We start from the raw sequence: 21,217 nt of genomic DNA, 5'->3' as shown, positions 1-21,217 counted from the left end.
TTCGAGCAGTCTTGCTAATGATCAAGAGAGCATTTGTTGTGATCCGGTAGCCTCTCAACGCATCTTCGAGTGAATTTCAGAAGCTACAAAAAGTTGATTTAGCATATGACAGCAAACCAGATGTTGAGAGTGCGCACCAAGAGAAAACTGACGGCATTACACTCATGTTGTGTGCGTTCAGACTCTTCTTTTTCTCGTTCCGCGCTATGAGGTCGTTCAAAGCTTCAAAGATCACAAGACCCCTGCTGGCAAACAAGGCCTGGGGGTTGCCAGCATGCAAGGGCATGTCGTCGCAATCGTCCGGTGGACATGCGAAGAAGAAAACAAACGCAGACTCTCACGTTGCTTCATGGCAGCCAACTTATCACTCCAAGAAGCTAGACTTCGGTGATGCTGCCGCTTCTGCTGCTGCTGATGATGATGATGACATTGATGATGGTGGTGGCGGACGCTATGACTGACTGCCTCCCTCAGCCACATGCGATCCTGACTCCCTAGGGTCGGGCGCTCCTGCCAAAGTGCATAACATCATTCAAGGGGAGTGGATCCAGGGAACAGACGGAGCTTACGAGGTGATCCCCGACCCCATCGACGGCAGGGTAAGCCCGACAGGAGGATCCGGTCTCGCGCTCCTGCTGACGCTCCTGCAGCCCTTCATCGAGGTCTCTGAGATCCAGCAGAACAGCCTCAACGCCTTCGTTCGCAGCCTCAACTCCTGCCCCAAGTACGGGATGCACAACCCGCTGCTCAACGTCGACCGGTACCTCCTGTACGGGGAGATCTCGTTGAAGGCAGCCAACGTAAGGGAGCAGGCGAGCGAGGGTTCCTCCTGACGTAGTTGGCGTGCAGATGCTCAGGGATCCGGAAGTAGAGCGCTTCTTTGCTCGCCTGATTCAGAGGGTCTCTCCCAAGAGCTACGCGCAAGCGCGGGGGGAAGTGGTGGTGACAAGAAAATTCTTGGAGAACTTCTCAGGAGATCAGGTAAGCTTGTTCAACCTTGGCGGTGGTTGTGATGATGATGATGATGATAATGATGGTCGGGTGGATTTTGCTGCTGCTGCTGCTGCTGCTGCTGCTGCTGCTGATCGTGATATCATGACGGAGGGGAAGGCGACGACAACGGTGACGACTCGTGCAGGTTCGCTTCCTAGCAAGATCGTTCTCAGTCCCTGGAGACCACACTGGCCAGCAGTCGCAGGGATATCGCTGGCCGTACGGGCCAGTCGCTCTGATCACTCCCTTCAACTTCCCTCTGGAGATCCCTGTGCTTCAGGTGCGCTCGTTCGCCCTGCAGTAGGAGCAGCTGACGGCTCGTTGGCAGACCATGGGGGCGCTGTACATGGGGAACAGGCCGCTGCTCAAGGTCGACAGCAAGGTGTCCATAGTCATGGACCAGTTCATACGGCTGCTCCACTCGTGCGGCATGCCGATGGGCGACCTGGACTTCATTAACTGCCATGGCCCGATGATGCAGACGCTACTGGAGAAGGCGAGGCCGAGGTGCGAGGGAGTGAACGGGAGGGGTGGGGGCCTGAAGATGAGGAGAGGAGGAGGAGGAGTGACGTTGAGAGCAGGACAACACTCTTCACGGGGAGCTCCAAGGTCGCCAACATCCTTGCGGAGAGGCTGGAGGGACGGGTGAAGGTGGCACGACAGCTTCTGCTCCTCTCGCCCTCTGACTGATGGCAGGTCGAGTCCGCAGGGTTTGGATGGAAGGTACTAGGGCCCGACGTGCCGTCAGACCCTGCCGTCATCGACTACGTCGCGCATGTTTGCGATCAGGACGCGTACGCTTCGTCGGGTCAGAAGTGCTCGGCACAGTCGATCCTCTTTGTACGCCCCACCCTTGCCCCTCCTTCGTCCTCCTCACCTTACTCACCCTCCTGCCTTCAGGTGCACAAGAACTGGAGCAAAACCAACCTGCTCGACAAGCTGCAGCAGCTCGCGTCCCAGAGGCGCCTTGATGACTTGACAGTGGGGCCAACCCTCAGGTAACAGCTCCATCCTCCTCCTCCTCCTCCTTGAGATTCTTGCCCGCAGCGTCACCACTCAGACGTTCACGAACCACGTCGAGGCCCTCAAGAAGATCCCCGGGGCCCGCGTCCTCTTCGGGGGGGTAGAGATCAACGAAGGCAAGCACAACATCCCCAGGCAGTACGGGGCGATGAAGCCAACGGCCGTCATGGTACCGCTATCCTCCCTAACTGCGAGCAAGGAGAACCTTCAGCTCGCTACCACCGAGGTCTTCGCCCCTTTCCAGGTCGTGACTGAGTTCGACGACTCGGACATCCCGGCCGTCCTCGACGTCCTCGAGTTCGTTCAGAATCACCTTACAGCCGCCATCGTCTCCAACGACGTCTCGTTCCAGCGTCTCTTTCAAGGAAGAAGGTTCCTCTCCCCTCCCCCCTCTTTCCTCTAGTCTCCTCCCCTCCAGTCTCCTCCCCTCTTCTGTTCTCATCCCGCCCTCCCTCGCTCTTTTCTCCTTTCTCTCCCATCTCAGGTCTGATCTGCTCGCTACCCAGCGTGAACGGGACCACCTATGTCGGTATGCGCGCCAGGACAACAGGAGCACCGCAGAACCATTGGTTCGGTCCTGCCGGGGACCCGAGGTGAGGAGGAGGAGGAGGGCGGAGGAGGGGAGGGCGGATGTGACATCCGCTTCAGAGCCGCAGGCATCGGAACCAAGGAGGCGATTCACGTGACCTGGTCCTGCCATCGAGAGTTTATCCACGACAACGACCTTTCCTTCATTAAGAACTGGAAGCTCCCAGCTCGCACCTGAGCTACATCCCAACACAGGCGCCCTCGAAGATAGCTGTATCTTACTGGTTTATTAGACTACTTGCCCCTAGACACCTTGAACGGCTGCGTCTTCATCCTGATCCTTCCCGACACCTTGGACCGCTCGCTCCCTTCCCCCTCTCCCTCTTCCTGCACCTCTTTGGCTTGCACGGCCGCGCTATCCCGCGTCTTCCTGCATACCTTGCAGAACCACTCACCTTCCGGCACCTGCGAGAGCCTCGGCCACGTGCACTCGACGTGGTACGCATCGTCGCAGCCGTCGCACAAGATCATTCGCTCGTCGCCCTCGCTCAGCCCGCACTTCTTGCACGTCACGTACTCCCACGGATCTGCCACCTCCGCCGGGTTCACTCCCTCGACCTCCATCGAGCGCACGGCCTGCAGCAGCAGGTGCGGCTCAAGGGAGAAGTTCTCAGAGGGGACGGGGAGCTCCTCGAAGACAGACACCAGCCTCTTCCCGTCCTCTCCCTCCTTCTCCACTGGGTCGGATTGAGATTTGCTGCTGCTCTGGCTCTGGCAGGCGGTCGAGTCTTCTGAGGCGTGCTCCGCTGCGCTTGCTTTTCCCTTGACCTTGTGCGAGAGGTCAGGGAGAGGGTCAGCGTCAGGAGCCCCTGCTTTGCTGCTTCTGCTCCAATGCTGCAGGATTCGAGATCTGAGCTCCTCTTTCGTTCCCTTCTTGCAAACCTCCAGGTCCTCGGCAATCTGCTCCATGGTGGTCAACTTGATGGAAGCCAAGGAAATCCACTGCAGCGCCTGCCCGACTTCCATGATCCTCCTGACCAGCAGAGCTTTCTTGCCAGTGTGGTCTAACCCCAGGTTCAGGCAGATTGTTCGCAGAGTCGCCTTGCTGAGCTTGAGCATCTTCCTTTCATGCGGGTCATCGGTGGGCCTCTCCTGCTCACCACTGTCTTCCAGTGCTTCGTCAGACTTGACTTGGGAACGTTCCTCTACGTTATTTCCGCGATGGAAAAAGTTGTGTTCAATCCGGGTTCTGATCTCGTCTTTCGTGCCTTTCTTTGGCAGGCCCAGGTCCACGCAGATCGCTTCTAGTGCTGACAACTTGAGACTGGGTAGGGTAGGAACCGCTTGGTCGGGCAGAGCAGCTGCGATGCGATCACGAATCTCAGCTTTGGATCCCTTGTCGTCCAGTCCGAGGTCATGACAGATCAGCCTGATGGTCTGCTTGCACAGACTTCGGACGAGGAAGAAATCCTTAGGAGCTCTGGCCGCCCCTCCCGTGAGGTGGCTCTTGTTCTTCTTCTGCTCCTTGAGGCACTCAGGGCAGAGCCACTCGCCCTCAGGGAGACTCTTGAGCTTTGGATGCAGACAGTCCATGTGGTAACCGTCGTTGCAACGATCGCACAGCACCAGCTGGTCATCTCGATCCCCCGTACCGCATATACGGCAGAAGATCATTTGCCAAGGGACGGGCTTCAGTTGAGCGGCTTCATCCGTCTTGGCATCCACCTGCCCTTCTCGTCTCATGCTCTTAGACGAGCCCTTGTCTGGCTGTTCGACCTGAGCCTCACCACCTTTCTTGGTCGCGTGCTCTGGTTTGGGTCGATTGGCGTTCTTCATCATGTGATACAGCTTCGCTCTCGCGTCATCTCCCGACATGTTTGTACCGTAGTCGACGGATATCGCCTCGAGTGTTTCTGGCGTGAGCAGGTTTGAGTATATCCAAGCGAACACATCCTCCTCATGCAAGCGCATCAAGCTGAGCAAGAGCTGTGACCTGGTCTTCTGCACCTGCATCTTCAGGAGAGGTACTTTTCGATTGATGGGGACCCCAAGGTCGTAGCAGATCATTCGCACAGTCTCTCGCTTGAGCGGGTCCATGGCTGCAACCTTAGATGGGTCGACCTTGGAAAGACCACTGGACGCCAACACAGAACGAGACTTGTCCTTGAAGAACTTCTGGTACAGCAAGCGAGACGACTTGACCTTCTCTTTGACAGCCTGAGGTTCCGCGGACAAATCGCGGGCCTTGCTGAATTTTCGTGGGCTGCCCGACGCACTCTGAAGCAAGAATTTCAACTTGGACTGCCTCAACATCCTTGGGCTGGAGATGATTGGCAAGCCAGCTTGCTTTGGATTCGCGATGCTCTTGGTCGGACGTGCTCGTTTCAGCGACTTTACCGCTGCATTCTGTTTCTGCATGGGAGAATCATGAGATGAGATGAAATCAAGTCTTCTCTTGGGTAATTCAGGCGTGTCTTCCGCCTCGTTCAGAAGTTGCTCCCCGGATTCAGACGAGTCACAAGATGCTCGGGAATCAAGAAGATCCAGATGCTCGCAGATACCAGCGACCTCCTTTACGCTGGCATGAGGCCCATAAACCCCCGGCTTTAAAGCCGTGAGCGCGTCTCCTCCTGAACAATCACCCAGGTCCAAATCTCTGACAAAAACTGGCACTCGCTTGCCTAAATTCGTGTAGATTCCTCCTTCAACGTCCAGATATTTTGAGACCACTTTCCTACTCTTGACATCAAGCACCATAAAGCTGTAGTCACTTCGAAACAAGTCAGAGCGAGGCTCTCCTTCAGCATGCACATCGCTGTGACAAGATCTCCTTGCAACCGTTTCAAAACCAGCCATGTCAAACAAGGATTTCACACAATCCAGGGCTCTCACTACGACTAGCTTGCACTCCTTTCGACTCTGAAGCTCCTCAAGAAACATCTGGAGGAGGAGGTCGCAGCAACCAAATCCACTAATCAAAATTACTTCTGCAATCTTTCCCGATGAAATGTCCTGCACTACCTCTGCCCTGACAGATTCATTCGTGTTGTCAGGTTCATGACGCGATGTCAAATACTTGCTGAGTTGCTCCATATCTTCTTGGCTGAAATTTGTGCTCGAGTCCTTGATGAACAGAAGGAGGCCTTGTAGCCGCTGGCGCTCATCATTCGTGCGAATCATATGCCCACTAATTTTGTGATTCCTCAGGCATTGCTCAACAAGTTGCTGGTCATAATGACTATCCCTCGAATCCGTTTGGACAGTTTCTCCCTCAAGCTTGCCTGATGACATCAGTCAGAACGCAAACTGATAAATGATTTCATCACTTGAATGCAAACGCTTGTTGGCTTCAAGCAAGAAATCATAGATTTCTTCCTTTAAATGACGCAAAATGTTCCTTGACAAAGATGGAAGTACAAAACTTGACTGTTGGTGAATGAGTCAACAATGAGGAGAGTTTTGTGTCAGCACTTACGTGTAAATCTGAAGACAATCCCTCGAATTGCGGGACTGTTGAGAAATCGTACTTGCTCTTGATGTAGTCAAGACCGAGGGCATGTATCGACCCTCCGCCAAGGGCCACAGGCATCTTGCTGCTGATACTCGCATCGTCGCTGAGGTTCGAGGATCGCGGATCGCTCTCGGTGGAGCTCATGTTCAGGAATTTCTTTCCTTGCGGGGTCTCAAAGATGCATTTGGGAACTGCCTTGCCAAACTTCATTCTCTTGAAGTTCGACCCATCCATGGGCGTGGAGATCGGCCTGTGGGGCTCACTTGCTGCAACCTGCCCTGTACCTGACAGTGCTATCAGGCGTGCACAAGGTAGAAAATTAACACTCATGCACACGAAGAGCGGAACAGCATGGAGAAGATGGTTTAGGCAAAGGGGAGGAGGGAACCAGGGAGGGGAGAGGGAGGTAACGAGGGAAGGGACGGGAGAGGAGGGATGTAACGAGGGAGCAGAGAGAGGTCACTTAGGGAGTTTGTCTACCTTGATGGTTCCCTTGCGTCCTCGGAGTTAACTCCAGGTCGCTGGTGTCGGTTGACCCTCGACCAGATCGGCTCTTCTTGTGCGAGTCTCCATTGCGATCAAAGCTCTCGCCCTTGCAGGCTCTGCCATGATCCAAGACAGGTTCTGACGTGGACTTCCCTTCCCTGCTTTCTTCCTCATATCGCATGCGCCCTCTTTTGGGCTGATGGTGGCCTAAGTATGGGCACAACGGGTGCGGAGGGAACTGGTATGCAGCAGGCATGCTTCCTCCAGTGCGAAGCGGTACAAAGTTGATGGCAAAGTCTGATGAATCTGACTAGTTGGATGTCTGAGGATACATCATTTGATGTTCCAGCAAAATCAGACTAGGAGCAGAGGGGCGGGCAGAAGGGGAGGGTCGATGAAGGTGGAAGGAGGATGGCAGCACCGTAGTGAAGTGAACACGACAGACGCAACTTCGCGGTAAGTATAGCAAGGCACTAGCTGCTAGGTGACCGAGAGAGACAATAAGATGGAAGGCAAGAGAGAACAGGGAGCAGCCAAGGCAGGCCCAAGAAGAGAAGGGAAGGCGAGAGGAGAGGTGGAAAGATCAGGGTTCAAAAGGAGTCAATGCAGGTTGATAATGAGAAGGAGAGAAAAGGGACAAGAGAGGGAGGAGAAGGAGAGGAGGAGGGGGGAGGGGGGGGAAGGAGCAGGAGGGGGGGGGGAGGGAGGGAGGGGGAGGCGGGAGCAGTTGGTAGGACGGGGAGGCGACGAGACGAGGCGCTGCGGCTCGACAGGGCGGGAGAAAGTTAAAAATATAATTAAACATGGTACGGTCCATCGAGTACCAATATCGTCTTGGTCGACCGCAAATCAGTACCAATGAGTTGTACTGACTTCTCTATATTGTACCAATTATTCTAGACTAAAAGTCATATCAGTAGTCTTTTAGTATGAGAGTGCAGTTTGTACTGGAGATTATCTTGGTACAAACCACCCCTCTGACAAACCCCTGGAGATGAGTAAAATAATGACTTGACCTCCATTCCTACTGATGACCCCCCATGAATGGATCGGAGTTTCGATTCAATATTGAACTTTAACATCTTTGTCTTTGAAATTTTAGAACATTATTTAATGAATTATGCACGAAATGTATAAGTTTTATTGTTGGCCCTGTAGTGGAGGGATGTTGATCCGTAACGCTCCAAAAAAAACAAAAAGTAAGTTAATAATATCATCGGGTCCGCCTCATGATAATTCACAGTAGCTATGCCGAAAGCGGGAGGAGCTTGTCGCGGTATCGCACTAGACGAGCCGCGATGGCAGGGGAGACTTGAGCTGACGGAAGATGCTTTTAGACATGTTTTGAGCTGACGGAAGATGCTTTTAAACATGTTTTGAGCTGACGGAAGATGCTTTTAGACATGTTTTGAGCTGACGGAAGATGCTTTTAGACATGTTTTGAGCTGACGGAAGATGCTTTTAGACATGTTTTGAGCTGACGGAAGATGCTTTTAGACATGTTTTGAGCTGACGGAAGATGCTTTTAGACATGTTTTGAGCTGACGGAAGATGCTTTTAGACATGTTTTGAGCTGACGGAAGATGCTTTTAGACATGTTTTGAGCTGACGGAAGATGCTTGTAGACATGTTTTGAGCTGACGGAAGATGCTTGTAGACATGTTTTGAGCTGACGGAAGATGCTCGTAGACATGTTTTGAGCTGACGGAGATCCTGGCAAAGGAGACTTGAGCTGACCGAATGATGTCAAAATCACATGAGAATCCTTTTGGGGCCGAGAGACTGTCAAGAGAACGCAGCACGTCAACAATTGATGAGTAGTTGAATGCCCTGCTGAGCGGAGGAAATGCCAGTGCCGGTAATCATGGGAAGGAAGGGCTCGGGTGGGACTTGATGGACATGCAACAGGACGGTCGTGGCTCTTCTCTCGAGGATCGACAATCGGCACAGAATAGCATCGACTGATGAATCACATATGAACTGCATCCTCGTGTCTTCAATGCCTGACACATTATTGCACGGCACCATCATCAAAAACAATTTCGTCGAACGTTTGAGTGGTGATTTCATCCAAGGAAGTGAACTAAGGAAGTGAACTCATTTTCTTCCAGCGAGAAACTCGAAAACTGCGACAGGCTGTAAAGAATTCAGAGATCTCGTTGACATCGTATGCATCCGATGACGTTCATACTCACAAGATTCGAGTCACATTGAGGATCAATACGAGCACCAACTTCATGTTGGATTAAAACACATCTGCTGCAAATATGGTTCCGGGCTTGGATACGCTATGAGTAGGTTTTACTAATAAGAAATTCGATAACATCCGATCTCCGATATCGCGGTGTCATCGATATTCAGGCCCCTAAAGCTGATGCCGGAGTCAAGTCCGAGAGTACTGTACCATGTGTATTACCTGATGTTTCAGCGTCACCTCGAATGACAGTTGCGCGGAGACGCCAAGTGGCTCATCGTCGATCATGGAGTGTGATTTCACTTCGTCAAGAAGCGTGAACCCGAACGAGGCCGAGCTATTTGATCACGATAGAGGAACAGTAAGAGCAGATGCTCTTGCCACATTGCAACCCGAAGGTAACGTGATCAACCAGAATACCAAGACGAGAGGATGCTATCAAAAGGAAACGTCCTACCTGTTGAAGAACTCATAGACACAACAACCAACTGACCCAAAATTCACCAACAAACTAAGAAATAAAAACACATAATCATAGATATCTACAAGAGAGAATAGCACACCCTCTCTCCTTGTGATCTCCCAGCCTTCCCCATGCTGGTCGTCCCGATACCTCGCAAATGTCCAGACAAGGAGACTCATGCGATCATCTCAGCAAGTGCAGACTTCAGATCGTCTCCTGCTTGTGAGCTACATGAGTCTCGGATCATGTCCTCCAAGCTCAGCTCCTCCTCCTCGCCCTCCTCCTCGCCCTCCTCCTCAGACTCCTCCTGCACATGCCGCCGTCAGTCTACCCTGCAACCGCCGCATGCTGTCCGAGCTCTCACCCCGGCCAGCAGTCTGGCCTTGTCGACTCTCTTCTCGAAGGCAGCATACATGTGCTGTACCCCCAGCTCATTGCACGCCCACTGTCGCATCCTGTCATGACGCACAAGACCAGCACACCCGCCTCCCTCTCTCTCACCGCGAGGTAAGGCTTCGCTACCAGACCCTCGTCGTTGGTGAACACGTCCTCCAGGATGGTCGAGAGCTGGTCGCCGTCGTCCATCGCTCCTCCCCTTGCCTCCTCCGCAAGCGCCTCTTGAAAGGCCTGCCCGACTCGTCAGGCCCCCTCCCTCAGTCCCTGCCCGCCGCCTATGGCGCACCTTGCTCAAGCTCCCGATCTCCGAGAACACCTTCTTCATCCCTCCTTTCTTGGGCGTCTTGTCTTGGTGTTTCTTGTACGCTACCTCCCTGACCGCGTGGAACCGAAAGTCTTCCGCGTCCAGCGTCTTCTTATCGGGGCTGCCTGCTTTCGCGAGGGCATGGGACATCAGGCATGGCTGGGACGCGTTACGGGCAAGTCGGCTTTTCTTGTCGTCTCTCAACTTTCTTTCTGCCTGCCGAGCGAGGTCCGCCGCGTAGATGGCGCTCATCCTGGGGGGGGGCACAAGGAGTGAGAGAGTGTCCATTGAGGTGTCTTAGTAAGGGAGAATTATGTACGTCAGTCTACGCCTTCTGCAATCTGTTTTTTCTTTGATGACTATGATTCTGATTCTTCGATTGAATTCTGCTGTCCGCGTCCAATTGTGTACTTTCTAACTTTCCCTTGCTTGTGAGGTTTGTCATCTTTGATCGCTACTAGGAGGCTAGACAGCATGAACTGGCTTCATCTTATCCTCGATGTTCTCGTCCCTTTTTCTGCACTTCGTTCCCTTGCCAAAATTCGTTTCCGCTTGCAAGTAATCACTCACCGCCCCCTTCCCACCCCTACCCCTTCTCCAGAAGTTTTCAACTCACCCTACCCCTCTCAAGATTGCAACACAACAACTTGCCCTCTTGCACCCTCCCTTTTCACCGGGGAATACCCACCATATCTCCTCAAGTGAATCCCTTTATTACCACCCCCGTGTACAATTCATAGCCGCTACCACCCAGAGCCACCCTTTGAGGATGGTTGTGAAGAAGGCAGAGATCTAACGCGCCTCTTCGTCTGTAAGCCTTTCAAAGTGTCAGCAGTCACGTTACCCTGAGTTTTTACCACTGTGAATGAGTCGCACACGTGCTGGTCCGCCGCCGTGAAACTGTAACGCCCGGCGGGGCCCGCCGCTTGAGGCTACGGTGACTCGGATTAGGCGGCGGGCGGACCGGGCCCCGGGGGGCGGCGCGGCCGCCGCAGTTAGCCCGGCCGCGCCCTCATCATGGCATGGTGACCGATCGGGATCTGAACCGTTTCTTTTTTAGAAGTACGGTCCGTAGAACCTCCGTAACGGATTAGAGGCTTGCTGAGATTCCAAACGTTGAGGTTTCAGTACAACCGGGTGACCCGAGATCCAAAGGGAGGACTCATGGCGGGCCTGGCAAGTTGCCTGTAGTAAACACCCAAAAGTAGACCGGTGGCAGATTTCAGATGACCAGATACGCTATTTGAAATATAGAATTATGATTTGAAGTGTTCTTGAAATCTGCCACCGCAATGTGACGATTACCGTCCACGGGAAAAGCAGGGGTCCTAGGAGTGGAAAGAAGGGGTCTGCCTCAAAGAAGTTTCCAAAAGGGGGTGGAGGGTTCACTAAAAAATGGGCCACGAATGAAGAGCTCGGAGCGAGACTAACAGGAGGAGGGAGAGTCGCAGGAGGGGAAGAAGGATAAGAAGAACTTGAAACAGGGAGAGGGAGAGAGAAGGAGTCAGTCCGTCCGTCTGTCAGACAGACAGACAGACAGACAGACAGACAGTCTGACTGACAGACTGACAGACAGACTGACAGACAGACAGACAGACAGACAGACAGACAGACAGACAGACAGACAGACAGACAGACAGACAGACAGACAGACAGACAGACAGACAGCAAGGAAGGAAGGAAGGAGGCAAGAAAGGAAGACAGGCAGAGATAGACAAAGACAGAGACAGAGACAGAGACAGCAGGCAGGCGGACTGGTGGGGTAAACGGGAGGCAAGAGAGACAGAGAGGTGGGGAAAGAGGGAGGAACGAGAAAGGAAGGGAAGAGAGACAACCAGCGTGGAAATATTCTCTGCGTGAGCCAACAGTTCAACAAAAGGGTGAGGATCAGAAAATAATTGGATATGGAAGTCGTATAATTGGAAGAAGTCTTGCTCCGTATTTAACATCTCTCGTTGATAAGAAACATGCACGCGACAAAAAAGAACCACAATCAGAAGAGAAAGGTAGGGCAAAGAGAGAATTTTCTACGATAGACAAGATTCCGTGAAAAGAGCAGAAGATTCATGAAAGTGTATCCAAGATATTGAATTTCTGACAGGGGCTCAATTTCTCGAAAAAGGAAACAAGGATACATACGTTCTCTTACCTTCTGTTGCTCCCCAAGCATGAGCGCATTCGAAAGCCAACACCCCCTCCATGCCGCAGACCTCGCTCGGCAGGCAGAAAGAAAGTTGAGAGACGACAAGAAAAGCCGACTTGCCCGTAACGCGTCCCAGCCATGCCTGATGTCCCATGCCCTCGCGAAAGCAGGCAGCCCCGATAAGAAGACGCTGGACGCGGAAGACTTTCGGTTCCACGCGGTCAGGGAGGTAGCGTACAAGAAACACCAAGACAAGACGCCCAAGAAAGGAGGGATGAAGAAGGTGTTCTCGGAGATCGGGAGCTTGAGCAAGGTGCGCCATAGGCGGGCAGGGACTGAGGGAGGGGGCCTGACGAGTCGGGCAGGCCTTTCAAGAGGCGCTTGCGGAGGAGGCAAGGGGAGGAGCGATGGACGACGGCGACCAGCTCTCGACCATCCTGGAGGACGTGTTCACCAACGACGAGGGTCTGGTAGCGAAGCCTTACCTCGCGGTGAGAGAGAGGGAGGCGGGTATGCTGGTCTTGTGCGTCGTGACAGGACGCGACAGTGGGCGTGCAATGAGCTGGGGGTACAGCACATGTATGCTGCCTTCGAGAAGAGAGTCGACAAGGCCAGACTGCTGGCCGGGGTGAGAGCTCGGACAGCATGCGGCGGTTGCAGGGTTGACTGACGGCGGCGTGTGCAGGAGGAGGGCGAGGAGGAGGGCGAGGAGGAGGGCGAGGAGGAGGAGCTGAGCTTGGAGGACATGATCCGAGACTCATGTAGCTCACAAGCAGGAGACGATCTGAAGTCTGCACTTGCTGAGATGATCGCATGAGTTTTCTTGTCTTAGATAGCTATTTGTCGCGCCCCTGCACTCCCGGAGGCTTTCAAGGCCTCTCCTTGCTCTTAGATCCTTTTCACTTTATCTCCCTTGATGTCTCTTATTCTCCTGGTGTTGGGCTGTTAATCGCTCTCTTTGCTCTTGTTTGTTGTCTTTCCATACACCTTGATTGATTGGATTATTTGAATATATTTCCTGATTCTCTAGGCCGGATATGTGCTTTTTTGTTTACCACTTGCAGTGCCCCGTCCAGCAACACCTTTCTGTCGCCCGATGATCTCGAGAGGACCAGCATCCTTCAACCCTCATACAATCGATCTCTCACTGAAAGGAGCTAGGAGCAGCAGACTTATTCAATACTCAGGCTTGGCCACTCGATGGGGCTGTGCTCCTTTGGTGCGATCGAATCCCAACGGGCATCAACGTCAAACACCCCGTAGTCGCGAAAACGGCTCAATTGTAAGACTTTGCAAGTTTTACCTCTGTGAATGCGGAATAGGAACGGGTTGTGTTGGTGACATAGATGCACTTACAAGAGTCGTGAAGCAGAAATGCAAACGAAGACAGCCAGATCATCGAGACCGTGACCGGGCATGGAGCAGGAATTGTTCCATTGTTTATTAGCTGGCTCAATTCCGACATCCATCGAGGCTCTCTCTCCGGCTCAATTGGCTCTCCTTTGCTCTCTTCCCCACTCTCTTGCACCCCGAAACCACCCCAGCCCTCATTCCCCCTTCTTCCCTATTCCTCTCTCTCTCCCTTCCCGCTCTACCTTTCCTTATCTCACAACTCTTCCTCCCTCGTCACCTCTCCCTCTTCCCCACTCTCCCTCCCTTCCCAATCACCTTGAATCACCTTGCTTGCGAGTCGGGCTCGGAGGGGCCCGGCGCCTTCACTGCTTCGAGTAATCAGTACTTATAAGTGTAATAAAGTTTTGAAATTCTGTGCCTATGTTTTGAAATATGGATTGTTGCCAGAACAAAAGTACCTCAAAAATTCAGGACTGAGCAGTAGCAGTTCACCCCTACCCCAAAAGTTCCCCCTTTCTAGTTTTCTGTCCCTTTCTAGTTTTACCACCCTTTCCCCAACTTTGTTCCAAATTTTGAAATCTTGATATTTAAGATTCATATACAAAATTTTTGTTTTCAAAGTTTTGGTGGCGGATTGGGAGGACAGAATGGACATCGGGGACATGTCGGTGGTAAGATTTGATGACCGGTCATTTTGTCTTCAATTCATGGGGTACTTGGGGTCATGAGGTCTCCCACATTGTCACTTTACTACCATCACAATCCATAGGACCCCCTGTACCCGCCCCTGGTTGTTCCTAGCATGAAGGTAGGTAGGTGGGTTAATGACTGTAGGACCCCTGGTATTCCCAAGTCTTCAATAACCCCACCCTCAAGGTCGTCGGATCTGATCACCCCCGAGACCTCCTACGTCTCCTCCGATGACCTCAAGATCAAGGGTTAAATGAATGGGGGGTGGTCTGTGCAGCAGGAGAAGGGGGTGGGTTACGTGGGGTCATACATAGAAATTTTAGGGTAGGGTACATGAATAATAAAATAGCCAATGGGCCATAGGGCATAGGAATAGAGTATAGGGTATAGGAAGGGAGGGGTGGGAAATGCGAGGGAATAGGCTGTGAAGAAGGGTAGGTACCGGGTGGAAGGTAGATGGGAATACCCCCTCTGCGACTATCGAACTTGTTGGAAATATACCAAGGGGGGTGGGGGGTCAAGAGGGGTACAGAAGGCAGGGGTCCCCTGCAAGACCAAAAATGTTTTATCGAGTCATTTTAAAACACTACCACTTCTCTGTTAGTCCTCTTTAAAACACTTTTGTGTACCATTGATAATATTTTTATTTCTAAAGCATCCTTTTTCCTATCTGATTAACTACAAGTTATTTTAGGTACTGAATTATTCGTTCATGTAACTGGGTAATATATATTTATAGAGATCATATCGGTAGACTTTTTCACAAATATATTTTTAAATGAATATTGTGTATAAGTTGTGGTACGAAATCACCCGTCGGCACCTGCTAGGCGCGTTGACCCACTCTCTGCAGTACAAGGCAGGGGTGAACCATCCTCCAACCTTCCCGTTCTCTCCCACTGCCATGGCGGCGCCCCCCGCGGTATGGCCTGTCCGCTGCACCACTGATGCTGTTAGCCCCGCGTTTGTGTTTTCGTCCATGCTGATATGTGGAAGAACATGTTAGAAACTTGATTGTGGGCTCCGGTTTAAGTCTTTTGTTTGTCCCTTGTTGCTTTATCACCTTTGAAACTGTTTAGCTGTCCTGCCTGTGAGGTGTTGCTCAATGGTCAAGCCAGTGCGTGCATGGAAGTCGGCAGGACCTTGGCCGTCCTATCCCACAGACACATGCTTCACTCATCGATGTGAACCTGCTGATAGCCACTTGCTGCTTCTTAAGAGAGGGCATGCTTCGCTCTATGTGGAGGGTGATATCTCAGCGGACGAGAACTTGACTTGGCTGCAGGGCGCCTTTGGGGTGGTTGGTGGCAGCACGGATCCACCACCAGGGGGTTCAAATTACAACATGGGGATGGTGGGTGGTGGAATGCAGGGCCAAATGGTTGGCTACATTGCGAACCAGAATCAAGGTATGCGTCGTCCAACTCGACAGATTGGGTCCACACAGTCTTGATTCCAATTGTTTCAACCTTGAAAATGATTTCCAAAACACTGTATAACATCTCAGTGCACCACCTTGGATGCCCAATGTTATCTTGTGTCCAGAAGCCAATCCTCATTCACAATGACTCTTGCTGTGCAATTTCGATGATTTTTTTTTGTCCATAGGAATGATACAAAACAATATGGGATTCCACGGAGGGTTTACAGCACCAATGGTGCCTGTGTCACAGAATATAATGATACAGAATCAGCACGGATTTCAATCTGTGCAACCTTGCCAACCCAGCATGCGTCCACAGGAGGACTCGAATGTGTCAGCCCCTGCACCTCAAGCTACGATTCCGAACCATGTGTACCATGGAAGGTGATATTTTGATATCTACGTTGGTTGACATCATGGAAGCTTTCCATATGAGTCGTTCCTGATGTTTTCTGTGAATCAGGAATGCTCGCAGCGTGCATGATTTTTATCATATCGGATCTACATTGGGGAAGGGAAGCTTTGCAGTTGTAAAAGAGGTTGCTTCAATCTTAATTTTGCTTCGGGAGCTTATTGATTGTGGGTGATTTGCAGGCTCAGCATAAACACACTGGTGTCCGAGTTGCCATAAAGATGATTGATCGTTCGAATCCAGGTTTGTTTATCGATATTGAGAGATTTCAGCTGATTTTAGTGTAGCGTTTGATGCCGATGCGTTGCGCAAAGAAATTGCAACGATGCATCGTATAAATCACCGGAACTGTATAAGACTTCATGAGGTTCAAAACTTTCATATTGCAAGGTGTTGGGCATCGATTTGATCCTTGCGGTCAGGTTTTTGAAGAACAAGGATATATATGTCTGGTCCTAGACCTCGTAACTGGAGGGGAACTGTTTGATAGAATAATTGCACGTGGTCATTATTCCGAGAAGGATGCTGCTGAGGTAGGATGGTTTACCATCTCACCAGCCGTATTAACTTTGGTTCAGGTTTCTCGAGATGTCTTGCAAGCAGTTGCGTACTTGCACGCTCAAGGCATTGTACACAGGTCTGATTCAATGCTGCCTTGTTGCTTCCATCATTCATCTTTTAGTTCTATTACATGGCATACTCATTTACTCTTTCAGGGATCTTAAGCCAGAAAACTTGTTGTACATGTCAAACGATGAGAGTATGCCGGAATACAAGCACATCAAAGTTGCAGATTTCGGTCTCGCAAGGTAAAGGGATCTTCCTATTTGCCGATTTCTCCCGGGTAGCCGGGGCTCTCTCGTTTAACTCGATATGATAGGTGTGGATCACCCGATTCACCCATGCGGACAATGTGTGGGACTCCAGGTTTCCTCGTGTGTCGCTCAAAACGTTTCAGCTAAAGTCTGCCCAGGATATGTCGCCCCGGAGGTGCTCGACCCTCGTCTAACAGCTCCGCATGGATACGGGCCTCAGATTGATGTCTGGAGTATTGGAGTGGTCCTCTACATCATGCTCTGCGGATTCCCTCCGTTTTACAGCGAGAACACTGTCACGCTTTTTCGTCAGGTTAGTCGAATCAGTGATGGTCGTCTGGTTTATTCATGAGTTTCATAGATTCGAAGAGGGGACTATTCTTTCCCGTCTCCCTACTGGGACAATATTTCAGATTTAGCGAAGGCACACTTCTTTGTTGCTATTCGCACGCGACTCATGTGCGTTATCAGGACTTGGTCAGGAGGATGCTTGTCGTTGACCCTAAACAACGTTTGACAGCTCAGCAAGTAATCCGTTGACCTGCCCATCGTCACCTCAGTTTTTCATTTCTGCTGACTGGATTTTGCTGTGTAGTGTCTCGAACATCAATGGATCGTAAATGCAAGCTCCCAGGAAGACAAATCCCTTGGCGCGCAGCACAAGGCCTTCTTGCTTATCCGCCGCTTGCCGTTGTTCGAGCAGGTGCTGCACAAAGTTTTTGTATCGGTGTGCTGAGGTTACGACGCAGGTTGATCCCAGCTGCTTGTCGGAAGTCACGCGAAGATTGAAGAGAGTCACTGTCAAAGCAAACGAGTATGTCATCAGATCGGGGGACGAAGGAAAGTGCATGTATTTCGTCGGATCTACGCCGCAGCAGACGATTGGAAGCGGGGTATACGTTGCGGGATTCCTGCAGTGCGTCTAATATGTTTGATGAAGGTTCATCTTGGAGAGGATATTGCCCACGGCATTCAGAGATCCAAGTGCTTGTCCGTTTTGGTTGATGGTCAGGAAGTCACGTGTCTAGGGACTGGAGACTACTTCGGAGAGGTGGGTCTGCTGCATGTCGTCCTCTTTCTGAGCTGCGCATAGGTTGCTCTGGTGTCAAGAAGCGATCACAAGAGAACAGCAGACGTGCAAGCCTTGTGCACATGCGAGCTGTTCGAGCTGAGCAGGGAGGACGTTGCCACCGTCATTAAAAGCTTTCCCATCCTGGAAGCAAGGCTTCAGTCGATGGCGGAGGTGCGGCTGCTGTGAAGGCAGTTTGCTCGGCGTTTATCGTGATGGCAGGCGAGGTTGCGGAGAGCTCAGAGCTCGTACTCGGGCTCGAACGGGAGCAACGGCAGCACCAACAGTCTGCTGGGGTCTGAGAACCCTGGTGAGATGCAGAGGATCAACCTTTCTAGAGCCTCAATGGAGTCCAACGGGAGCACCAACAGCTTGCAGTCGTTCGACATCAACGAGCCCTCGCAGTCGGAGGGAGCCGAGCATGTTCCGAGCTACGCCCCGCACGTTCAAGATCCCAGCCTGCCTCAGACCTCTCCTGTTCTCCAGGCTCTGCCTGGCATGCCCTACCAGAATCAGCCCTACGGTTTTCAGGCAGGAAACCACAGGCAGCCGATGCAGCAGTACCAGCAACTGAGCCCTCACTTGTCAGCCCATGGGCAAGTTGCTGGCCAGACCTCGGCCCCCCAACGACGTCCGCAAGACGCGCGTGCTGATGCAGCGAGCAAGAGCAAAAAGAGACCCAAGTACCTTGTGGTCTCTGCCGAGACGACCAATGCTGACTAGCTGATGCGCAGGAGTCAGAAGCGATCCAAGGGCGGGGAGTACTCAAACCCCTCAGACAGGGCACAGCAGTTCAAGCACCTCTACCAAAAGCAACCTTCTATGGCTTACCTCGCGCACCCTGAAGCTGTTCCGCGCATTGATGGTAGTTGGAACGTGTGCCGTTGCTCGCTGACCGTCACCCCAGGCATCCTGAGGATGAACTCGAGGATGGGAATCCTCGACCACGTCGACCTGACGTTCGGGTTCGAGCGGGGAGACATGGAGGGTCAAGTGTACGCGCAGGATGTGGGTGGCTCTAGTGTCGCCAACATGCCAGGCATACAAGCGCTGGGAGGGGGCATGCTGGGGATTGTGCCCAACGCTCCCCTGCCTCAGGACAGGTCGGGTAGCCCATGTGTCCCTTCGCTCCCTGCATCATATGGTATCGGACTCGCCTCCACTGGTGTGCACACGATGAACGTAGCGGAAGCTACGACGACGTCGGTGGTTCGTTTTGAGGATGAGGTGGGAGGATGCGACGATCGGGGGAGCAAGAGGCAGCGAACCACAGGGACGGGAGGGTCGAGGAACTAGGAGAGAAAGTTAGAGTGGAGGAGGGAGGGAGGGAAGGAGGGAGGGAGCAAGAGTGTAATGCGAGCATTTGGAGCGTGACAGGACAAAGACTAATTGCTGGATCATGCACGAAGGAGGGATTTACTGTAAATAGAAATTCAAACATCTTCCGCTTTCTGCTGCTCCTCCTAGTCGTTAAATTCATATTGATGTTCCTCCTTCATATTCAACTTCTTGCAGCATCTGCTCTTCTCCTCTCCTCTCCTTTCCCCTCCCCTGTCCTCGTTCAGTAGAAGTTCTGACCCGACAAGGCCCCCGTCGAGCGGTACAAAACAGGATCAGCTGCTGCAAGTTCAGTAGAGCATGAAGAAGAGTAGAGAGCGTGCGGACCAGCATAGCTCGGAACACTCCTGCTCAGAAACAAAGTCAGGTTACGACGGAACAGGAGGGATCCATGGAAGGGAAGGAGCCAGGAGGACTGAGGAGCGAGGAGGACTGAGGAGGAGGAGGACTGAGGAGGAGGAGCATACCGAGACAGAAGCTGAGGGGATGTCTGAGGGAGGTACGAAAGGCCCTGGATGAGGGTCAGGCAAGGGATCGAGCACGCGAGACACCAACGTTGACGCTGCTAGGGGGCTGCACTGACGTGGGCAGCTGAAAGGAGGCGAGATAGCGTGAGGAGAAGAAGAGGGAGGGGGAGACGTACGAGTACAGTCTGCAGGGGAGCAGGAGGAAAACGGGGGAAGACGGTGTCGGCAGCGATGGAGATCTGACACGAGCGTGAGCAGTGGAAAAGGAAAGAGATCACGAAAGAAGATGAGGGATGAAGCATAGAAGATCGTACAAGGACGCGTCAGGAAGGAGGAGCGAGGTGGGCGAAGAGGAGCAGGGCGAGGAGGGTGGGGGAGGGACGAGTCAGACCTTTTTTTGCGACCTCGATGAGTTGAAAATGTCCGTGGGCTGCGTCATGTTCCCTTCATTCGCCTCCCGCGCCTCCACTGGCTGCAACTCCATCTCCTCGTCCTCTGGTCCTGGACTCCTGCATGCGAGGATGACGAGCGAAAAGACGGGAGAAAGAGAGCTGGGGAGAGAGTTGAGGAATGAGAGAGAGCAGAGAGCAGAGAGCAGAGAGCAGAGAGCAGAGAGCAGGAGCACAGGAGCAGGAGCAGGAGCGCAGGAGCTCAGGAGCAGGTGCAGGAGCAGGAGCGCAGGAGCGCAGGAGCAGGAGCAGGAGCAGGAGCGCAGGAGCAGGAGTAACTTGACCTTTCATGCATGACGTGATCCATCGTGTAACCGAAGTTGCTGACGTCGAGCCCTTCGTCCTAGCAAGAGATGTGAGGGAGGCAACGAGCCTCGAGGCTTCACCTCCATCTTGCTCGTCGGCCTTACGCCCAAAGTGTTGTCGATGAAGGCGATAGTGAAGCATGATATGCCGGCAGTCCATGCGACTATGGTGAGACTACCAAGGAGCTGGATGCCTATCGTGAGGAGACGGGACAGGACGGGACAGGACGGGACAGGACAGGACAGGACATGGTTTGATATGGCCGGCAGGAAAGAGGACAAAAGGAATAACGTGCGCAAACGTTGGTTCGAATGTGTCCAGCAAGGAACTTCTCATGGGCAAGAGCAAGGGAGAGGAGGATGAAGCTCTTCAAACCTGAACTCCCAGCTGCTCTCCTTTCTCGCAGGCTGTGTTCACATTGGGATATCCCGCATAGCGCACGTTCTCTGCAGCTGCGTAAGGGGAGTTGGTGGGGTTGAAGGAGCTTCATACTGTCAGTGCAGAAAATCCCGACGCTCCACAGTCCCCAGAGCTGCATAAGTATGTTAACTGTGCCCTGCCCTGCCCTGCCCTGCCCTGCCCTGCCCTGCCCTGCTGTGCTCTGCTCTGCTCTGCTCTGCTCTGCTCTGCTCTGCTCTGCTCTGCTCTGCGCTGCGCTGCTCTGCGCTGCGCTGCGCTGCCCTGCGCTGCTCTGCTCTGCTCTGCGCTGCTCTGCGCTGCCCTGCCCTGCCCTGCCCTGCCCTGCCCTGCCTGTCCCAGTCCCTCCTCGCCTCACCCCTGCGCTGCCATAAATGTTGACGCCCTCGCATACATCGTCGACCTTGAAGTAGAGGAGGACGGCTCGACCTGCGGGC

At 52.7% G+C, this 21,217-nt stretch overlaps 5 protein-coding genes across 5 annotated transcripts; 3 read left to right on the top strand and 2 right to left on the bottom strand.

Moving 5' to 3' along the window:
* The first annotated feature begins 179 nt into the window (after window positions 1-179).
* Window positions 180-2,875, top strand: GUITHDRAFT_94019 (hypothetical protein). The gene is made up of 12 exons (XM_005833975.1): window positions 180-387; window positions 475-599; window positions 651-800; window positions 850-981; window positions 1,139-1,273; window positions 1,322-1,500; window positions 1,575-1,644; window positions 1,690-1,833; window positions 1,894-1,991; window positions 2,041-2,388; window positions 2,523-2,609; window positions 2,665-2,875. The coding sequence occupies exons 1-12, from the start codon at window positions 207-209 to the stop codon at window positions 2,780-2,782; spliced, it is 1,767 nt and encodes a 588-aa protein (XP_005834032.1). The 5' UTR covers window positions 180-206; the 3' UTR covers window positions 2,783-2,875.
* On the bottom strand, window positions 2,839-6,797 carry GUITHDRAFT_137670 (hypothetical protein; the record flags this gene model as incomplete). The annotated part of the gene is made up of 4 exons (XM_005833974.1): window positions 2,839-5,825; window positions 5,871-5,919; window positions 6,020-6,339; window positions 6,536-6,797. The coding sequence occupies 4 exons, from the start codon at window positions 6,795-6,797 to the stop codon at window positions 2,839-2,841; spliced, it is 3,618 nt and encodes a 1,205-aa protein (XP_005834031.1).
* Window positions 6,798-8,607: 1,810 nt separating this feature from the next.
* GUITHDRAFT_137669 (hypothetical protein) lies at window positions 8,608-10,186 on the bottom strand (the record flags this gene model as incomplete). The annotated part of the gene is made up of 6 exons (XM_005833973.1): window positions 8,608-8,667; window positions 8,958-9,072; window positions 9,193-9,223; window positions 9,430-9,505; window positions 9,563-9,643; window positions 9,881-10,186. The coding sequence occupies 6 exons, from the start codon at window positions 10,184-10,186 to the stop codon at window positions 8,608-8,610; spliced, it is 669 nt and encodes a 222-aa protein (XP_005834030.1).
* A 1,880-nt stretch (window positions 10,187-12,066) lies between these two features.
* Window positions 12,067-12,858, top strand: GUITHDRAFT_106963 (hypothetical protein; the record flags this gene model as incomplete). The annotated part of the gene is made up of 4 exons (XM_005833972.1): window positions 12,067-12,354; window positions 12,407-12,532; window positions 12,589-12,669; window positions 12,727-12,858. 4 exons carry the CDS (start codon window positions 12,067-12,069, stop codon window positions 12,856-12,858), a joined length of 627 nt encoding a protein of 208 aa, XP_005834029.1.
* Window positions 12,859-15,983: 3,125 nt separating this feature from the next.
* Window positions 15,984-17,274, top strand: GUITHDRAFT_69798 (hypothetical protein; the record flags this gene model as incomplete). The annotated part of the gene is made up of 10 exons (XM_005833971.1): window positions 15,984-16,046; window positions 16,102-16,166; window positions 16,202-16,286; window positions 16,342-16,452; window positions 16,498-16,556; window positions 16,636-16,728; window positions 16,800-16,846; window positions 16,893-17,047; window positions 17,096-17,170; window positions 17,206-17,274. Coding segments are annotated over 10 exons (822 nt in total), but the record flags the coding sequence as incomplete, so codon positions are not given.
* Window positions 17,275-21,217: the final 3,943 nt, after the last annotated feature.

Source organism: Guillardia theta (genome assembly GCF_000315625.1).
Source record: "Guillardia theta CCMP2712 unplaced genomic scaffold GUITHscaffold_27, whole genome shotgun sequence".
NCBI lineage: Eukaryota > Cryptophyceae > Pyrenomonadales > Geminigeraceae > Guillardia > Guillardia theta.
This window is presented reverse-complemented; position numbering and strand designations above follow the sequence as displayed.